This window comes from Populus alba, chromosome 1, assembly GCF_005239225.2.
Source record: "Populus alba chromosome 1, ASM523922v2, whole genome shotgun sequence".
NCBI lineage: Eukaryota > Viridiplantae > Streptophyta > Magnoliopsida > Malpighiales > Salicaceae > Populus > Populus alba.
The window spans coordinates 33684500-33705423 of NC_133284.1; the positions used below are offsets into that span (position 1 = coordinate 33684500).

Sequence of the window (20924 nt, forward strand, 5' to 3'; positions counted from 1 at the left end):
AATATCACCGAAAGCGCACAATAGCAGGAACGGAAAGCCCTCTTTTTTTCTTAGCGACGGTGGCCCTGATTTAGAGGCTTCTTTTACTCCCCACCACCACCACCACCACCACCACCACAATCAACCGCTTTTTTCTTCTTCTTGTTCGCTCGTCACAAATTCTCCCTCTCTCTTTCCAAATCAAAACTACTGTGCAGAAACTGCTACTATATGCAGCAAAAATAAAATGCTAAGGTCAGTTCTCTAAACTAAAATTATATCAGTTTCATTTTTCTATATATCCCCTTTTTATTCGCCTTTTCTCTAGAAAACTGCAGAAGATAAACTAAAATCTCCGATAAAAGTTAAGTTTAGAGAGAGATAAAACCTGTTTTGGTGTTCCATGCTTTTGTTTTGTTTGAGCTTTAAAAGGAATGTTGCGTAGAAATGTCGCCCGAGTGAAGAAGAAGCTCTTTGATAGATTTTACTCTCTCTCTCTAAAACAAAAGAAAGAGAGAGAAAAGAATTAAATTGATATATATATATATATATATATATATATATATATATATATATATTTAAAGTGTAGCCTTGCAATCTAATGCTTAAGTTAGCTACATATAATTTAGTTTATGCCAAGTAAATATGCATTACAAAGAAAGAGAGAGAGAGAGCAGGGGAATATGTTTTTAAGGTCCTATCAGCTTAGTGCTAAATAATTGCCAGGGAATGAGAGTAGAGGTTTTGGACCATGGAGGCTAGAATCTATTATATTCAATAATTTATCACTTATCCTGTTAATTGATGCTAGCTAGATTTGCACAACTTTAATAATTGGAAAAAAAAAAAGAAGATGCACGTGTTTGATGCAAAGTGTTGCAAGTGCACTGCTAAGTTTTCTTTTACTGACTCATGTCGTTTACGCGGGAATGCATATATTGCCATTCGAGGCGAGGGAGAGAGTTCAAAGCTTCCAGATAACCATTTCTTTCTTATATAGCGGTGAACTTGCTTAATAGCAGTCTATTAGTGAACAATTAGTGCAACTGAAGGGACGATGACAGACTTGAGTTCTTGAGAAGATTTGCTTGAATCTACTCATGTGAAGACGAAGTAAAAATCTGGTGTAACTATTATTCCTTAATTGTCTAGTCATTTATAGCTCACTGCCTTGCTTTGTCCATGCTTGTTTATATGGACTATTCTTTTAGATCTGATCCTATCTCTCCCTCCAAGAAATTTCCTGATGTTTAATGTATGCTGCAAGTGTATGGAAAAAAGATAGGAGAACAATATCCATGCTATTTGTAGTGACTGGGACTTGTTCTTTTCACAGTAGTTTTGAGGGAAGACCCTTCAAATACAAAGTTCGATTTTGAATTCTAGAGAGCTGATATATTTTACTTAAAGCCTATGTCCAAGGCTGAGCACATGGGTGTTTCTCCATCAAAAGTTTCTCGTACCAAAAGTTATTCATGCCCTGCACAAACTACACCGGAAAATACGCATGAACCCAGTGCTGAATACAAGTTTGGTGGATATCTGGAAGAGAGACATAAGCTTGAGTGTGAAATCATACAAACTGAAGCTGGAGATAGCAGTGCTGCAGTTCTCCAATCTTGTTCTGGTGAAGTTGTGCAACCATCTACTGATGATTTAACAAAAAGTTCTCTTATTGATTTGGACCCACCTCCTGACGATGCAAGGAGTGCACCGTTTGATAATAGTCCAAGACCTATATCAACCGCTATGGATCAGAAACTCGAGCCAGGTGCTACAAGTGTGAATACTGCTTGTGTATATAGTGAATCATCAAAAGCAATTGACTCTAGTACTCTACTGGATGAACCTAGGAATAGCAACACAGAATTGTCAAGCTGCATTGCAAATGAAACCTCACAAGCATCACTTGAAGATCTAGCCAATGATTCTCATGCTGAAGATGCAGGACTGTCACTTGTAGAGGCAAGCAATAGTGACCTGATTGATGAAAGTTCATACTCTCAACAAACTACATCTGGACAGACACGTGAGTTTCCTTCTGACAGAGCTTGTTGTAAAACATTGGAAGAAAGACAGAAGCTCGGCTTTGAACTTGCAGAAAATGAATCAATGGAAATTGGCACTGGATTATCCAGTGGTATTGCTATTGAGAATTTGGAGCCGCTTGCTGAACTTGTGACCAAGAGTTGTCCTATCAAACATATAGGCATGCCTCCTGGTGATGACATCAGCATTCCTGCAAATGAACAAATAAGACCTACTCATGATAATGAGTCCAAATACCCTGATTGTGAACATTTGGAAAAACTTTCTGGAATTGTGATTGGTATTACTAGTCAAGGTGTACCCAGTGTTAAGAGAACTTCAAAATTGTCAGGGAAGAAATATACAAGTTCTTCGAGAAAAACTGATAGAGTTCTCCGGTCAAAATCACAAGAGAAACCTAAAGCTCCCGAGTCGGGTAATAATTCTACATATGTTAATTCCACTGGTGAGGAAAAAGGGAGAAGGAGGAAAAAGAGAAGAGGGAAAAGTATAGTGGCTGATGAATATTCCAGAATCAGGGCACGTCTTAGGTACTTGTTGAATCGGATGAGCTATGAGCAAAGCTTGATCACTGCTTATTCCGGGGAAGGCTGGAAAGGACTTAGGTATGTACTAATCACTTTTCTATAGCCTTTTTTTGTACTTTGTTTTCAGTTAATTTTGTCATCACGTGATGTTTTTGTTTTGATTTTAGTACTAAATTTTACAGTATAGAAAGTTAAATCCAAATTTAAGTGATGGCTATCCACCGGAGATTTATTGCATTTGGAAATTGAATACAAGTTAATCTGCGAAGCCAATGTCAGAACAAAAATTTAGAACAGGGATTGTTTTTAGATAAACTTGCAAGGAGTTCAAAAGTTATTCACATTGGATAACATATGTGATGCTTGGCCTTTGAACCAGATGATCATCATTGTTAATTGATTCCATAACAAGAAGTGCTTAATAAATGAGCAGTGGGATTTTTAAAGGATGCTGATTTAATTTTTTTGATATTAAACTCTTAGAAAGTTGATAGCTTTTCATGCCGAAAAGCATGCCAATAATGTTTTTTTAATTTTTAAAAATTATTTTTGACATCAGCACATTCCAAAAAGTTAGCAACTGCCAAACAGGCTTAGTGTTATTGTCAAGTAATATCCCTCTTCTCTAGTGCATCTTTCTCTGTGGGCTCACAGTTTCTCATTCCAGCCGATTTTTTTTTCTCCAAAAATTTTTCATTGCCTGTATTAGTGTACATGACTAAACATATCAATATCTTCATCAAGGAGGCTAATTTGGGGGATCTAAGGAATTGAATTTACATGTATGATTATGAGAAATAGAAGAAAACCTTTTTGTTTATAAATGAAATCCAGTTTGACCTGCCCTTTAAAATGATGCGATCTCAAGCTGTTTCTGTACATTATATGTGTATTGATCTGTTCTCCACTGGAGAGCTTATCTGTAATTGTTTCATTGACTGCTAATGTAATTTGCCAGCCTAGAAAAGTTAAAGCCCGAGAAGGAGTTGCAACGGGCCACATCTGAAATCATCAGACGCAAAGTGAAAATAAGGGATTTATTTCAACATATTGATTCGCTATGCGATGAAGGAAGGTTCCCAGCATCTTTGTTTGATTCTGAAGGACAAATTGACAGTGAGGATGTAGGATTTTTTTTTTTTTTTGCCATCTTCTCTTGTTAACAAACTTCTTATATCCATAATTGTTGCTGTTTAGGATGGTTTTTGTAGCATTGAATATCTCTTGGAATGTAATTACTTAGACTAAATCCATTTGTGGCAGATATTCTGTGCAAAATGTGGATCCAAAGATTTGACTGCTGATAATGATATTATACTATGTGATGGTGCTTGCGACCGAGGGTTTCATCAATTCTGTTTGGTACCACCATTGTTAAGAGAAGACAGTAATGATCTATCCACTAGTTTGATGGCACTGAGTTGAATAATGGTTCCTCTTTGGTGATTTCTACTTTCCTGATTGTTTTTTTGCATTTTTCATATAGTTCCTCCTGGTGATGAGGGCTGGTTATGCCCTGGATGTGATTGCAAAGTTGACAGTATTGACTTGCTTAATGACTCTCAAGGAACAAATATATCTATCAGTGACAGCTGGGAGGTAATTATGCGGCCCCAGCCTTAACATTTGTTTTTTAGAAACCGAGTTTGTTCCTTATTGTACTCCCATCCCATGTGCAGAATGTTTTCCCCGAGGCAGCTGCAGTAACATCTGGACAAAAACTCAACTACAACTTTGGATTGTCTTCTGATGATTCTGATGATAATGATTATGATCCTGATGGTCCAGATATTGACGAGAAGAGTCAGGAGGAATCAAGCTCTGACGAATCTGACTTCAGTTCTGCGTCTGATGAATTTGAGGCTCCGCCTGATGATAAACAGTACTTGGGGCTCCCTTCTGATGATTCAGAGGATGATGACTATGATCCTGATGCTCCAGTTCTCGAGGAGAAGCTGAAGCAGGAAAGTTCCAGTTCTGATTTTACGTCGGACTCTGAGGATCTTGATGCCACTCTTAATGGTGATGGGTTGTCTTTAGGAGATGAATACCACATGCCTATTGAACCTCATGAAGATTCTAATGGGCGAAGATCGAGATTTGGTGGAAAGAAGAATCATTCTTTAAACAGCAAGCTTTTATCCATGCTAGAACCAGATTCTCACCAAGAAAAGTCTGCACCTGTTTCTGGAAAAAGAAATATTGAAAGATTGGACTACAAGAAGCTCTATGATGTGAGTGCCTCTGATCTTATAGCATATGAAACAAGATTCCTATTACGTGGTCTTCGCTCTTTTTTAAGTTGTTGCTTAACACTATTATTTCAAGCATGGTCATATAATTAGAGTTAATCCTGATATTTTGTTTCAAATAGGTGTTTTGCCTGCTTCGTCTTGAGAAGTGAAGACATTGTGATTCTTTCCATATAAATAAAACTATTTTTAACCTGACTAGTGTCTGTTCCACTCCTTTTCAGAGAAGAGCATCAAATATAGGGAAGGAGTTATTGATAAATGTCATGCACTATATACTTAAGGAATTATGATGATTATAAAAGCAGAATTTTCCATTCTTTGTAGCATGTTAATGCCAAATATGGGTGATTCTTGGAAGCAAATATAACGGTAATGCTTCCGTATGAATGTATGTAGTGCCCACACATTTGTGTACAAAATAGTTTGTGCCACATCATAGATAACGCTACATATATAAAAATCTTCAGCAATTTTTTCTTTTCCTAAACCAATAAGATAAAGCTTCTCAGGCAAAAACTTTCTCAGAATTATTTCACATTAAATTTTGTCCACCTTCTGTCCCCATAGAGGTATAAACTTAGTTTCAAATGTTAAGATTTTATTCTTGATATGATGCTACTTTTTAATCATATGATTTTTTCTCTCAATAGCTCGATTTCTTGTTTCTGTTCTCTATTCGTGAAGGAAACATATGGAAACATTTCTGCTTCAAGTGATGATGATTACACTGATACTGTTGCACCAAGGAAGAGGAGGAAAAACACTGGAGATGTTGCTACGGGGATAGCAAATGGAGATGCTTCTGTTACTGAGAATGGAATGAATAACAAGAATATGAATCAGGAATTAAAGAAGAATGAACATCCTTCTAGGAGAACTCGCCAAAACTCGAGCTTTCAAGATACAAATGTTTCCCCAGCAAAAACACATGGAGGTGAATCTCTCTCTGGTTCTAGCACTAAAAGAGTTAGGCCCTCTGCTTATAAAAAACTTGGAGAAGCTGTAACTCAGGTATTTTTTTGTGAGTTATTTATTTAATATGTTCAACAGTACTGATAACTCATAAAACCTCTTGTGAGTTGAAGATATGCCATTATTCGGTATCATCTCCTCATCAAGGTGCTGGGTATTATTGAAAATGTGCAGTATGATTTATTTGTCCTCTTTTTAACAAAAAAACGAAATGAATAATCTATTTTTTAGTCCTCCGTGTTTCATATTATTCTTTAATCCTTCAATTGCATGCTGGTCTGTGTTGAGTTGGCATTATTTTTAGGCTTCGAAGTTTGCTTTAACAAATTATACTTGTGCATGCAAGGTTCAGAAATGATCCAATTACATAAGAAACTTTTCAAGTGCTTTGCAAAAGCTGCTTATTTAGTTGTTGAAGAAAGAAAAATATCAAAGATTGATATGGAGACTGGAGAGATTATTATTTATTTTCAATGTGAAAAATGTTGAAATCAAGTCTTTGCCAGCTCCTGGTTTCAAGATTTTTTTGATGTCATGGTGTTATCCCCTTAAGGCGATGATCATTCTTGTATGCAGAAACTGTACAGTTTCTTCAAGGAAAATCAGTATCCTGACCAAGCCGCAAAGGCAAGTTTGGCAGAAGAGCTAGGAATTACTTTTGAGCAGGTCATACAACTGGAAAATTGTTTTATTCTTTTTAAAATTAACTTTCATTTGGGTGAAAGATAAGAGAAAGTTTCAGGTTTTCCTAATATAGAAGTTGTATTCTGCAGGTTAACAAGTGGTTCATGAATGCTCGCTGGAGCTTCAACCATTCATCACCTGAAGGCACAAGTAAAGCTGAAAGTGCTTCAGGAAAGGGTAGCTGTGACGGGCATGTGAGGGATAGTGAATCGAAGAAAAAAAAGAGCAATAAACAAAAAACTAGTACCCCAAAATCGAGGAGATAGTGTGAAGTAGATCTTCAAAAATATTTTATTGATCGAGAATGGAGGAAGCCGAGGTCTCCTTTCAATTTGCACAAAGCTCTTGTGCAAATTGTTGGTCGGGAAATCCATTTGATTCTATGATCCTAGTAGACGAACTGACCATTTACCTTCTGCAAGAACAAGATGCTAGGAGATAATATACTGGTTTTATTGCGAACGACTTACTCTGCCATGAAGGTGACCCCAAGACGCCCCTGTTGTGCTGTAATTGGTGATTCGCGCACTGCTGTTTTCTTTTATTAGTAAGTTGCCTTATTTTAATTCAACTCCATTCACAAGGAGTTTTACAATAACAAAAAATGTTGAGCGAGTCCAGCTCATCATCAATTCCTTTATTTTTCATTTTTTTAATGAGATTATAATTTGTTCTCTGTGTTATATCTCTAAGCCACCAATTTATGCACAATTTCTTTACTTCTAGTTCGATATCGCATTGCCTCAATTCTGGAATTTGGTATGCAACCTAGAACATAGAGAAACAACATCCTAGAAATGTCATGTTTGGCAATTAACAGAAAATCAGTGGTCTTTTATTTCCTTAGCTGGGACGAAGGAAGGGATTATTGTCTCTGATCGAAGTCCAGGAATGCATGCCCATTTTGGCAAGAGTGAAAAGAGGAGATGTGTAAGCAGCTATCCAACCCAAGGTTGTCATTGCAGTAGTTATTGGTGGGTTTTACTGATCAAATGATTTATATCTTCCCTGTCTTGTTTTTCTTTTCCTAAGAAATAGTATTATTCTTTCGGAAATAATCCAAATATAGAAAATTAAACAAATAAATACTTTGGCACGATGTAATTCTACAAATCTCTGGTGGAAAAACACTGTATATAAATCTTTGTTTATTGTGTATTTTAATGGTAAATTGATGGTTTTGTTCTTGAAAAAACTCAATAAATCTTTTTTAGGTAAAAATTGATGGTTTTTTTAATTGAAATAATCCATATAATTAAATAAAAATTAATTATTTTTTCTTGTTTTGTTTAGGGTTATCACCATCTTGATCAAATGTCTATTATAAATTATAAAAATGATGTTTTAAATTGTGAGCATCTAATTTTTAATATATAATTAAGTAAAAATTATTTTTAATTTTTTTATTATTAAAATCAGCTATATTCATGAATTGAGTTGCGTATCATCTAATATGGTAGATTTTTAATATTTAAAAAAACAAAATTTTTGGTTTTTTATAAGCTCATCAATATTTTTTTTTCTAGTTATTCAAATTTTTTTTGAACCTATTAAATCAATTAATTCACACCAAGTTAGTTTTTTATATGATGTAATTGAAAACTTGTGCTAGACAATGAGCTAGATTAATAAATTTTAAAATTTACTTACTTATATAACAGTATTATTAAAAAAATTCTCACTCTCTTAATATATATATATATTTTTTAAATTAATCCAGCTCGAAGTAGAGCTGCCGCGTGCAAAAGTCTTGAGTTCCACGCCAAGAACTGATGTTTCCTTTTCATTCTCCATCCTCGAATTGTTATTCTTACCTCCTGATTAAAAACATGTTGATTCCTGGGTGAAGATCATTTAGACAAGGGCTTCGCCTTTCCGGTCTGATTGAGCTAATGTTTTAAGAACATGAACCTCTGTTGACAAACCCGAAGTTCCATGGAATAAGTGTGGAATTAGTAAGCAGATTAGTTTTCATATTATCGTCTCGGATCCAGCTAATGACATCCTTAACTGTTATTTCATTTCTTTATTTTATTAATATCTAAATCAATTTTATTAAAATAACAATAAAAACAAAACAACATTTCATGCAATTTTTACGATATTATTCATTGTACATTTTTTTCTATTTTAATTATATTATTTCAAATTATATTAGCATAGTTTTATATATCAAGAATCTTTTCCCTGACATACTTTTACGTACTTCACATTGGGTTAAGGACAGATTTTATAAAATGGCATTTTAGATTGTGGTTAGAAAATAAATTAAAATAATAACAATAACAATAATAATAAAATTATGAATCCAACTAATAAATGTTTTTGCTTAATTTATTTAAATTTATCATTGTTTATAATTCTAAAAAAAAAAAAATAGTCAAATCTATTTAGAAATATAGTTGTTATTTTTTTTTTCAAAGTGTTTTTTACTTGAATATTAGTGCATTAAAATAATATAAAAACATTAAAAAATATTAATTTAAAATAAAAAATATTTTTTTTTATATTTTTTAAAAAATATTTTTAAAACATAAAAATAGAAATTAAGTAAAAAAATAGAAAAAAAAAAGAGTAATCTTACATGAACTGTCTAATTTATTCTTTTAAAAAATATTACCAAATTGGATGTTCTATTTCGGCCCAACCCGAACCCGCCAAATCTCGTACCCGAAATGCCTAAAACTTCAAACCCAGAAAGGCCAAAGCAAAGCAGAAAAGCCGGAAAGCAACCGAAAAAAATCACCGCAATGGAGTTGGAAGTAGATGACAAAGACCTCAAAGCCGCCGGCGCCGAGATTTTAACCGACGGCCACCATGGACTCCGCATCCACGGCTGGGAAATCGTATCCTACAAGGGCTCCATTCTCAAGTCCTCATCTGTGATCACGTATTCTCTCTCTTTCTCTTTAAATTAGTTTCAAATTTGCAATCATTTTAAGTTTCTCATGAGCACCTGAGTACAAATTGTTAATTTTTGAGTCTTTGATGCTTGCTGTGAACGCTGCAGATGGGAAGAGAAGCTAGAAACTTCTCATTTACCAGAGATGGTTTTTGGAGAAAGTTCTTTGGTGCTTAAACATGTAATTAGTGGTGCCAAAATTCATTTTAATGCATTTGATGCCCTGACTGGCTGGAAAAAAGAGGCTTTACCGCCGGTTGAAGTTCCTGCTGCTGCACAATGGAAATTTAGAAGGTAATGTTAAGTATTTGTTTCATTTTGTTTGGATTTAATTACATCCAAATGTACGGCATCCTGAAGTGCACTGCGGTAATAGACAGTTGAATTGTTTGAATTTTTGATATGGTAATGTGTGAGAGTTTAGCTAAGAGAGATTGTTTTTGGCTTATGTTAACACTTTTGAATTTAATTTGCAGCAAACCATTCCAACAGGTGATATTGGATTATGATTATACATTCACGACGCCTTATTGTGGTTCTGAAACAATTGGATTGGATACGGAGAAGGTTTGTTCTTTTACTCAAAAAACTTTTTTGTTGTGTTGTGTTTGGAGGGGAATAAAATATTTTGTTGAAGCCATATTCAACACAACTTGCGGACTTGATGGATTAATTCATGTCCTCACTGAGAATTTTTATGTTTGCATTTTTTATTTTAATGTTAAATTTTCTGTTTTTCTTTTCTTCGTTATTTATGCTTTATTCTGTCATTTTTCCCTTCAAAACGTTGATAGCTTCTAAAATAGTTCCTGATTTAAACTTTTTTTAGGATGTTTGGGTTTACTGTAAAGGCTATGAAATGATGGTTTATATATATATATATATATATATATATATATATATATAAATTATGTTATTTATGGCTGAGATTGATCTCTGATGAATAGCAGTCATAAGTTGGCTCAGATATAGTGCAATTAAGCTTTTGTTGAATATAAAAAAATGTCTATCCTCTTCCTCATGCCAATATGAGATCATATCCTTGGTTTTGTGATCAGAAAGACAGTGGGGAAATTTTGGAGGCTAGCTGCCGCCCCTGTTGGGAAGACTGTGAAGAGCAAATTGATGTGGCTGCACTTGCATCAAAAGAACCTATTCTTTTCTATGATGAGGTTGACTCCTTGTGCTACACTAGGATCATACATTCATAAAACCTGATATTCATTTTCTCTTCCTGGCATTTGTGGGTGTATCTTGATGAAATAATCTGTTTAATTCCACAGGTAGTTTTGTATGAAGACGAACTGGCTGATAATGGGGTTTCACTTCTAACTGTAAAAGTGGTAAATGCTAAAATATTTACTAATTGTTCCAAGCACTGATATGATATGCTGCTGATAATCAGTTGCTAAAGAACTGTTTGTGTCCTCTTTGAATTTTGTAGAGAGTCATGCCAAGTTGTTGGTTTCTTCTTTTGCGCTTTTGGGTGAGTTAATTGTCATTATTTACTCAATTTTCTCATCCATTGCAGTAAAAACAGCTCTATTTCTATGCATCTGCATGTGTGCATGCATCAATGCTTAGTATAAAGAAGCTCTAAACAATTTTTTTCTCCTGAAAGGGGACACATTTTTCTTCACCTTTTACATTGTTTCACCAAATCAATCTCTCTTTTTCACCCCTTTCTGTTACAGCTTAGAGTTGATGGAGTGTTAATGAGATTAAGGGATACTCGTATGCATTGTGCTTTTAGTGATAGTGCAAATCCTGTCATTCTTCGAGAAAGCTGCTGGAGAGAAGCCACCTTTCAAGCTCTGGCTGCTGTAACCTCTCTCTCTCTCTCTCTCTCTCTGTCTCCCCACACACACACACAACCATAATAATGAGCACATGTATGGCTAGATGTGTCTTTGAACATGCTTGCTTGTATTTGTTCATGAGATTGACTATTTCATTAGCTTTATTTTCCAAGTTTCTACTCTTTCATGATAGAGATGGATTCTTTTCTGAGTGTCATCATGGGAATGATCACCTGTTTTTTGTTATAAAACTAGCAGTAGTGTGCAAATAGCTTTCAAAAAATGTATCTAAAAGAGTGAGGAGCGAAAAGGCAAGCAAATCTGGATAGAAAAGACATACAGAATATTCCCTAGAGGATGAACTGAATAAGCTCTCTAGCATGTCCTGTGAAACTTTAGGCATGGGACATGCTGCTGTCTAAAATACATGTTTCTGTTCTTTGCACATATTTGAATCTTGTAATTTCTGCACTATTGGGTATTTCTACAAAAGTTCCACATAAGTTGGTTCTACTTGGAAGTGTGTGGCGTGGTGCGTATGTAAATATATTGCATTGACATAATATCGCAGTATTTATACTGAAATTCATGATGTTTTTGGATATACATCTCTTAAGACGCATCCACATAGGCTAGCTAAATCAGCTAATATTGAATTTTATTTGTCTTCCTGTTCTCAGAAAGTTATCAGCTTTTATTCTTTCTTTTTTCTGTTGGTATTTAGAGCCTTGCATAGATACATTTCTAACTGTTGCATGGTTGACTTGTGTAACATGTAACAACTGTTCTCCTATCCTTATGCATTTTATTTCTGTAATGTTATTTTGCAGAAAGGATATCCTACCGATGCTGCTTCATATAGTGATCCAAGCATCATCAGCCAAAAGCTTCCTGTCATCATGCATAAGACTCAAAAGCTTGTGGTCCGCGGTAACTTGTAAGGCTGTAAATTGTCTTTGTGCATGAATATTTGAATTGTTTACTATGTTGAGGTCATATAGAAATCAAGCCCTTTCTGGTGGATTCAATTCTCCTAGTGGGTTTTTAAGTCGTTCTTGTTACATCAACAAGCTATCTTGTGGATTTATTTGTGGAAAGAGGAAAAAAAAACGATATCCTCTAGATAAACAAAGATATTAGTTTAAGATATTCTCTGTACATGTTTGTATAATTGTTTGCATGAATCAGGAGATAATATGATGTAGAGACTAATTGGAATGCATGAACATAACATTGCGATTAGGATAAACTGAGATATATAAGCACTAGGAGAACATATGAGCCATGTTTAGAGTGTAGAAAAGAAGCACAATGAGAAAGGCCACAGCTTTTTTAGTGTTTCTATCAACTGAAATGCATCACAACTGTTAAGCGAATGAAGGAGGATAAGAAATGCTCAGACGACAAGAGAATAGGGAAGCGAAGAGTTCACAGAACTCTTTACAAGGGTGAAGAAAACTTAGCCACCATCAATGATAGATAATATCCCTTTATATGACATTGCTACTTGGTGTTTCCCGACCATATTCATGGAGAAAATCAAGTTGGGCCCTAGAAGATTGACATTTTCAACTGATTTACACCTATAAAATAGAGTTGTATTTGAAAAAAATATGCCTATGAGTGAGTATGGTTAACTGAGCATGTTGGAATGGAATTTGCGAACGAAACAATTGAGCACTGGATGAAAGAGTTGTGTGCAACATTGGAGAAACTGATACAAGCTAAACATGATACGCAAGAAGAGTTACGGGAAATGCAATATGCCACATGGAGAGCCATAGTGTTAGTGTTAGATGTTATTGTTTTCCTTCCATTACCATCCTTCCCTGCTTTGCATTTTATCTGGTTTGTGTTGAGATGTTCCAATCAATGTTTGTAGGTTAAGATAACTTATGTGTAAAAGAATAATTACCTGGGGTGTAAAATGGATAATCATTGCACCAAAAAAAAAAAAAAAAACACTGCATGTACAACTTCTAATTAAAATAAGTAAAAATGTCTAATAATGTTAAACTGCATTATCATTATTTTTAAAAAAGATAGCTTAATAACTGATGGCGTGGGATGGTATAATTATTGCACCAGAAAAACTTCATGATCACTTAAAAAAGAAATGTACAGTGGCTCAAAACTGGAAGTTGATGATTAGGATTGAAGGAATCCCTATAGTTAGCTGCCATATAAATATGGTCATCTGGCATTTATTTTTCCAGAAATTGAACTGAAGAGTAGGGGTATTTTCTAGGTTTCTTGTACATGACATGCACACTTGGCAGAGCATTTTCCATGTTTCTTCTAGAACCAGGCAGAATCTGTATGATGTTTAACACCTCATAAGGTTGGTTACCCACCTGTATTAGTTTCTGTATTAGATGGTCCGTCAAAAACTGTTCTGCGAGAAGAAAATTTGGAACCACAACAAAGGGATTGATTAGAGTCGAAGGTTCAAGTCAAGCTTGAGTGACTCTGATGATGTCTCTGGTGGTTGTGGATCCAAGCGAAAGCTGCCTGGCCATGTCAAATCCGTTGTATCATCAACTGTGAAGGGCATCCATGACATATCAAATCCTGAACTGGCTTCGTTAAATCTCCCTGCAATAGCAGTTCCATCTCTATTTGGCTTGTGCACAAGGGTGTGGGGCCTGACCCCAAGTGATCTAGCCATCGGAGAATTCACTGGCAAACCCATAATTGTCATCATCCTCTGGGAGTGGTATCTTCTCGCTGCACCCCTCTCCCTTTTGTGGGCGTTCTGATGACCCCCGAGTGCCTGTGAGCTGAAGAACTTCCTTCTACAGAAATTACATGAGAAAACCTTGCTAGAAGTAGGTCTTGATTGTGAGTCATAATCTCCTGCTGTTGAGGGTGAATTTCCACCTAGGCTCAGATTCAGCCACTCTCCTGGATTGTTATCATCATAGCCTTCATTGCTATTGTTGCTGTTCAACATCTCATTTTGGTGTTTGAGGGTTTTTATTTCAATTGCTTCTTCCTGGAAGATCATATCTTCACGAATCTGAACTTTCTTAGAGGTGTGTGGAGGGGAGATGAATAGGGAAAGGGTGGAATAATCGCGGCAGACTTGAAGGTTTAGATCAAAAGTAGGAGAGGGGAAACAAACGGAGATAGATTTAACAATGGAAATCAAGTTAAGTTTATTTGGTCTCTCAATTCAGGAACCCCACTAGTCGCTTGGTGTATCATGGGACAATGCTTATGTCATTTTACCGTTGCCCTTGTCAAGCTTAGGATTCCCCACTTTCTTCCACCTTCTTTACCTTTTCACTCCTCAAATCAAGCCAACTTTACATGGTTCTCTTTTGGAGTAACTATGGAAACTCATGGTTGACAATCAACAATAATTCCCATCCGTCGTCAAACTCATGATCTTACAATTAGTTGATTCTGCCTTCAGTGCTTCTTATATCACGCAAACATATAAAAATTGCTTATCTGTCTTCAGTATAAAGGTTCTAAGATTCGGGTTTATTTACGTGGATGATGGGTGGATCTACTCACCTTCGTAGATAAATGTGAACATGCAGAAGTGCCCATTTATCAAGTGATTTTGATTACAGTTGGATCCCTTTGTTGATAGCAAGCCATCCATCTATGCAGATAGGATCACCAGTAAATGATTCTTATTCACAATAACTATCTGTTTCTATACTCTTTTTCTTCAGCGTATCTAAGGTAAACACTATATTTCTATAATGGTGGGCACCAGTTACCAAGAGGGACATTTGTAGTGTTCAATGCTGTCAAGTCGGTGTGTTATGTGATAACGACATTGAAAAGATGCATTTCCTATTCGGAGAAGTGAGTAAGAGATAAGCTTCAAAGCTCTATGGAAATATTGAATTCAGTGGTGGTAGGGTTCCTTTGTTTTCCAATTGCCTTTTGATTTAATGTTGGTGGGGGCTGAATCGTGATGGGACCCAAGGAATTGCCAATAATTGTGTTTAAAGCAAGAATAAGATAGAGTGGTCTCTTGCCAGTTTAATATTGTTTTCCTTCAGACAAGAGTATCCATGTGGGGGTCTTCGTCTAGGAGTTTCTCGGGCAGGTTTTTTAAACGCTTGGTGGCCAATGTTCATGTACAAACAGAGAAGTGCATTAGCAGCCATTTGTACTTGTTGTGGAGCTTGGAATGTTATAATATAATAGATTTTTGTTCTACCTTTCTTAGAGAGAAGCGTGCCCTAAGAGAGGTTAGAGACCTGTGGGAACAGTCCGAGGATAAGAGGTTGTGTCGTTGACAGTTTAAAATGAGCAGGCATAGACTGAGAATTGTCCCATACTCCTTGGATTTGGAGCACTTGAAAAGGTATATTGTTTTTTGGTCTACGAAGCTTGCAACTTGGTTTTTTCTTGTAGCTATATGCGGTGCTGAATATTATCCTTCGATGCATAATTACATACTCGACTAACGTCACGAGGATGTAGAAATGAACAGTTGGGTAAAGACAATTTTGGAGTTAGGTCTGTTGTTTGATGTTTAGCACACTGCTCTAGTCAACTTTCTATCATTCACAATCAGGATCATCTCTGACTCCTAACCAACGCACAACCCTCCCAATCTATCCATTCCTGATTCCTTACCCATTATTCATGTGGCACTCGATATTACACAGGACAATGCTTTAGAGTCCTTTCGAACTCTTTTTTTAATGGAGTTTTTCAGGTTTGAAGTTTCCCGTTTGATGTCATGTCAAGTGGTAAGAAGGGTTTGTGCGGAGAAGACTCAAACATGAACGGAAAGGGATTTCGTACAACACTCTCTTTTCCAGACTTTCTGAGACTAGAGTTCTCCTTCGCTTTGGGACTTTAATAGCTGTATCTGGGCGTCTCCCCTGTTAAACACTGCCTCGCTTGATAGTTAGATCAAAGGTGTCGTGGGTAATTATCAACCTTTTACGCTGGCAAATCGTGGTTTTCACAGTGGCCATTCAAATACAGCTTGTATTTTTCTTGAGATTCGAGTCTATTTGAGATAATGTTTATGTAATTGTTGTTTTAAAGTTATATTTTATTTAAAAATATATTAAAATAATATATTTTTTATTTTTTAAAAATTATTTTTAATATTAACGTGTTAAATGATTTAAAAATATTAAAAAAATATTAATTTAAAGTAAAAAGAATAATTTTTTTAAAATATAAAAATAAATAGTATTCAAATATTTGATATAAGCAGGATGCCAGCATCATTTGGTGACACATCACATCGGTTAATTGGAGAGCAATTGAATGGGACTTCAACAGTACAATTGGTCAAACGAGAATGACACAAAATGGTTATAATCAATGTACCACTGTAAGTGCTTAAAAAAAAGAAAAAGGAATACGAATGGTGGTGATGCAGAGTGACCTGTCCATCTCTTTTACAAACTCGGCTCACGTTAGTTTCTCTTGGAAGAACTAGCTCGGAGGTGGAAAAGGATAGACACAAGAGTCTCCGTGGTTAAAGCTCCGTTTGGCTACTCTTGTGTGTCACTTCCAGCTGTGATGCAAGTTCTTTTCATTTCATGTGCTATCGGTGAAAAAAGAACGAAGCAAATTTTCTGGGAACAAGTTTTCTGTTGTTGGAAGGCAAAGTTCTTACGTAATCTGGATAATCAGGAGAGCCATCACTATTCATGAGCCGATGGCTTGCATCCATGGACCCTTGTAACATAAAATGCCAGCCACTTGATGTTCCTTCATGAGTTGCCTTTTTCTGGGATCAGTTCATGCAGAATATGGACGTTTAACAAGTCGATTGTGGCCCCGAATTCTACCCTTTTACCGAGTATCGATTCAACTGCTTTCATTTAGCCAATGGCCTGTTGCAGAGTGGCACAAGCTTCCTGTACAGAGGAGAGCGAGTGGTAATCATCTGAAGAGCTTATTCGGTTGTTTCTTTGTTGCACAGGACGGGTTCTGAGCTTCCTCGTTAACGTTCAAATTCGTCAAACTTCTTGACTTTTCTCAGCAAGCCCATAGGATTGAATGACCTCAATAATGTATTTGGTGAGCAGATGAAACTGAGCATCATAGGACTGTCTAATGGTAAAAAAAAACAGGACACGAGACATGATTAAAACTGTCTTTCGTTGCATTCCACATGGCCTCCATCCGCTGAAACACCAGTACGAGTAAGATTGTATTATCCCAATTCATTCCCATGTATCGAAAGCTACGAACAGTCTGTCTGGAAAGCTATGCTTGTACGGAGCTGGCATGCATTTGATATCAAGATAGTAGAGAGCTCTCTTTTCAGCTTCTAAACTAGCATTAGTCACATTAAAATGAAGGTGTTTGGAGGTGGCGCCTTCTCAGATCCTCGCAAATGGCAATGACATTAAAGCCAAAATATGGATGCACAGTGTGCTACACGTTTGACACCACCAATATGGATCAGGGTCCTGGTGCACGAGCTGAAAACGACAGCCCTCGTGCTGTTTGTTCATAGATTACAACTAAAATATGAGACACTAGTCAGGCGTGGCATCCCATGCGTTCACCAGGTGTTCCTCCACAAGAGAGTCAAAAGGTCAACATAATTCAGATGCAGCATCTCAAACTAATGCTACTTGACTGTACCTTGCTCGTCACCATCAATAACTTTTGGGAAATTCACACTCCTCTCCTTGGAGAGCAACCCAGCCATTCCATGGAACAAAATCTCACCAATACGAATGCAAGTTCTAGAAACCATACTTGAAAGATCTTGTATCTAGTTTTAAGAAAACGGATGCTGGAATGTCCAGTTAAAACTCCAAGCCTTTTTTTGAACCATGTTATAAAGCCACGTCCCAAGAATTCCCCTGCACTTTTGGCTACTCCATGATAGCACCACACATCATCGAGCACTTACAGGGGGGTAGTGGATGGCCCGTGAAAACCCTTTCATTTAATAAACAAGGACATAAATTCCAGAAGCTAAAGGAGGTCCGATAGTGATAATGAAGCATCAACAGCAGGACCTTGCGGAAACAAGGTATAAATCAAAGGAACATGCAAATAAACTCATACTCAAATATTGCCTACGAAACCATAAAATTTGATTGTCCCAAGAGCAAAGGAAATCTAACATTGATCTCAGATGTAGCATAGAACATAACATCATTATTAAATATGCATGCCAAAAAGCCTAACATCCTAACATCCCAAAGGGTACTCCATTCACCGACTTCCTTCAAACAATGTTGCACTTGGTTGTGCTAATCTAAAGGCTCTTCAAGTACCTGCAACAATAGCGTAAATGGTTCAAAATCCATGCAGGAATTCTGCATCAGAAATGCGTAGTTTTTTTGGGGCATAATTCCTTCAAGCAGTAAGAAACTTAGAGTTCATAGCAGGAAAATATTGAATTCGAAGATTTCTAGTTTCAGATCTTAATCTGAAGTTTGGAAAAATCTTTGTTGCTAATAACTACATGAAAACTGGCTAATTGATTTAGAAGTCAGCCTTACCAGTACAGATTAGAGATTACACAATCTTGTGGCTCATAGGAACATTTAATTTTCATTGCGATGGAGCTGTCAAGTAATAAAAACAGAGAAGGAATACACCTTGGTTTTTGCTTGTAACTTGCAGAAAACTATACACAATAAAAGGAAGAAAATGGAGGACAAAATCTGAATCTGGCCTATCATTCGATAGAAGAGAATCCACTGAATTCTAATTCCAAATGCATCACTTGAGATGTGTCTCTCATGGGATCAAGCAATGACTCTTACATTCAAACCATACTGAGAAAACTAACACGCTAAAAGTATTTCTCATTATTTTTTCTATCAGCAGTAAAGAAAAAAGAAATATGCACAAGGGGGTTGCAAACCAACTTATGATGAGAATATTAAAAAAAACCACAACAAAAACAATAAATGAAGAAAAAAACCTAAAAATGCAATGTGTTTGTTATCTTAGAAGCAAATGGAGACAAGTTTCAGCCTAAGTAATATTAACTAAAATGATCGGGAGAGATATATCTCCCAGCATAAGAATCTAGAAACATAAAAACCTTGCAAATGTTCATTTTGAAATGCATGAAGCAATTGACTATATGCCTCAAAAACTTATCTTGAAGGCTCTGGTTTCTTTTTGGACTCAATACAGATGCACTACATTTATGTTTTCTACGAACAAGAAACAAGAACAAAACGAGAAACCTACAATTGTGGCATCAATTCTGCGCCTTTAGCTGACAGTAAGTCCACGTGCATCACCCATCTTTTCCATTCCTCCCTATCAACCTCAATCCCAATTCCTCTCATTAACCAGGTTTCATGAAACCAACAAAAACAAATCTACTTCATAACGTAAGTTTGACAAACTTGAGGAAAGAAACTCAAAAAATTTTACTCTTCCCAATCAAAGTTATTCAGGGCAGCAGTTCACTAACAACTTTTGCTTTGTTGTGTGCCCTAGAAACAGTAAAACTCACAAAGAAACTATTAGCGATCCGGACAAGTACGGCAGAAGGTACCATGAGACAGCTCACAGAAAGCCCGCAAATTAGCATTGATACGTGATGTCAAGTGCCCCGAGGCCACCAAAGGCAACAACGACTGCGTGCATCCCAGTTCTCCCAAGTTCCTAAAAAAAACACAGTACAAAGAAAACCGCCCATTGATGAACAATATGCAAAATTTGTTTAGGAAAAAATGAAAATTTTCTTGATTTCTTACAAAATCTAGAATTAGCATTGACAATTTTCTAAATTAAGGATCCACAATGCTTAACCTTCCATCTCGAATGAGCTCATTAAGCCACATGCAGTGAGATGAAATGGGTAGTGATGTTTTAATCTAAGAAATCGAGAAGAAAAATCTAAGAGGAACGGCTACCTGGAAGGAGCGAAGGATAAACGGCGAGATTGGAAACGGGGGGAGGAGTTAGGCGGCGGACGGAGGCGGGGGAGCGGTGCGGATGAGCGGGGGTTCGGCGCCCTGGCGGCGGACATGAGCGAACGCGAGAGTGATCCTCCACGGCGCCAAGCCATTACAGAGCAGAAAACGTGAAACGGTTTTCGCGGAAATGAGAGGGAGGTGTGAAATGAAAATGAAGGTGTAGGGTACAGCTGTATCTTTCGGCCCATGACCAGGCCCAACGTGTTGAAAGCCTGCAATTGAGCTATGTTGCCTGTGAAGCGGGCTGTGGGCCAATGCTAGTAGCAAAATCTCCTATAGATGAGAGAACTTTCCTTCCTTTCTATATATTTATTTTGACTTATGATTATGGAACGAGAGAGCTCACAAAACGGCACTCATGAGAGGAGGAAGCGTGCCTTTACACGTTGTTAGAAAGTGCAAATTGTTCTCTGATAAGCTGGCGGCGGCTCTAATTCCTCTGTAATGTTCTCTCCCCTATCTGCTTACAGTGGTGACTGCAACAACTGAATTTCTTAATCATTGACCAGAGTTTGGGGAGAAACTCTTCCCTCCTCCGTTGATCTAGTTGCTGGGATAAATCTCAAGGACAAAAGGTTAAAAAAATTAAGAAAAATGCTTTTAATAAGAGGAGGGTGTTCCAAAGTGTCTCCAAATCTTTCCTTCTGACAATTTTCCGGCCCAAATTAGCTCGAAAAAATCAGATAAATGAAAGGTGCTCGCTCACCTCTAGTTGTGGGGAATGGAGACGAAAGCAAATGGGGTCGTTGCGGATTTGCCATTGTATTAGTTGGAGTAAAATATGATTTCATCCTTGCACTGTTAATTATTTTCTTTTGAATGATTTTATCCAAACAATTATTATTGAAGTAATAAGT

The 20924-nt window shown here is 36.5% G+C and overlaps 4 protein-coding genes across 10 annotated transcripts; 2 read left to right on the forward strand and 2 right to left on the reverse strand.

Annotated features, from left to right (window-relative positions):
• The first annotated feature begins 10 nt into the window (after nt 1–10).
• Nucleotides 11–7149, forward strand: LOC118055460 (homeobox protein HAT3.1). Of its 3 annotated transcripts, none has more exons than XR_004688656.2 (9): nt 11–234; nt 1316–2633; nt 3514–3679; nt 3819–3942; nt 4042–4154; nt 4235–4789; nt 5495–5744; nt 6359–6448; nt 6556–6779. XR_004688656.2 is itself a non-coding variant. In XM_073404560.1 (9 exons), the coding sequence occupies exons 2-9, from the start codon at nt 1393–1395 to the stop codon at nt 6730–6732; spliced, it is 2793 nt and encodes a 930-aa protein (XP_073260661.1). In that variant the 5' UTR covers nt 14–234; nt 930–1392; the 3' UTR covers nt 6733–7149. The 3 variants fall into 3 exon arrangements, 2 of the variants coding, with proteins under 2 accessions (XP_073260661.1, XP_034923266.1); XM_073404560.1 differs by having other exon boundaries at nt 14–234; nt 930–2633; nt 5495–5821; nt 6556–7149; XM_035067375.2 differs by having other exon boundaries at nt 14–234; nt 5495–5821; nt 6556–7149.
• Nucleotides 7150–9126: 1977 nt separating this feature from the next.
• LOC118055458 (TIP41-like protein) lies at nt 9127–12325 on the forward strand. Its single transcript, XM_035067373.2, has 8 exons — nt 9127–9356; nt 9477–9662; nt 9845–9935; nt 10427–10540; nt 10652–10711; nt 10813–10854; nt 11063–11191; nt 11998–12325. The coding sequence occupies exons 1-8, from the start codon at nt 9142–9144 to the stop codon at nt 12106–12108; spliced, it is 948 nt and encodes a 315-aa protein (XP_034923264.1). The 5' UTR covers nt 9127–9141; the 3' UTR covers nt 12109–12325.
• An 848-nt stretch (nt 12326–13173) lies between these two features.
• LOC118055459 (zinc finger protein 7) lies at nt 13174–14800 on the reverse strand. The gene has a single exon (XM_035067374.2). It carries the CDS (start codon nt 14172–14174, stop codon nt 13602–13604), a length of 573 nt encoding a protein of 190 aa, XP_034923265.1. The 5' UTR covers nt 14175–14800; the 3' UTR covers nt 13174–13601.
• Nucleotides 14801–18170: 3370 nt separating this feature from the next.
• On the reverse strand, nt 18171–20222 carry LOC118055457 (uncharacterized). Of its 5 annotated transcripts, none has more exons than XR_004688655.2 (4): nt 20005–20222; nt 19602–19753; nt 19331–19402; nt 18171–18399 (listed from the first exon to the last, which is right to left on the reverse strand). XR_004688655.2 is itself a non-coding variant. In XM_035067370.2 (4 exons), exons 1-3 carry the CDS (start codon nt 20157–20159, stop codon nt 19380–19382), a joined length of 288 nt encoding a protein of 95 aa, XP_034923261.1. In that variant the 5' UTR covers nt 20160–20222; the 3' UTR covers nt 18171–18399; nt 19331–19379. The 5 variants fall into 5 exon arrangements, 3 of the variants coding, with proteins under 3 accessions (XP_034923261.1, XP_034923260.1, XP_073265079.1); XM_035067370.2 differs by having other exon boundaries at nt 19644–19753; XR_004688654.2 differs by having other exon boundaries at nt 19331–19753.
• Between the last annotated feature and the right edge of the window lie 702 nt (nt 20223–20924).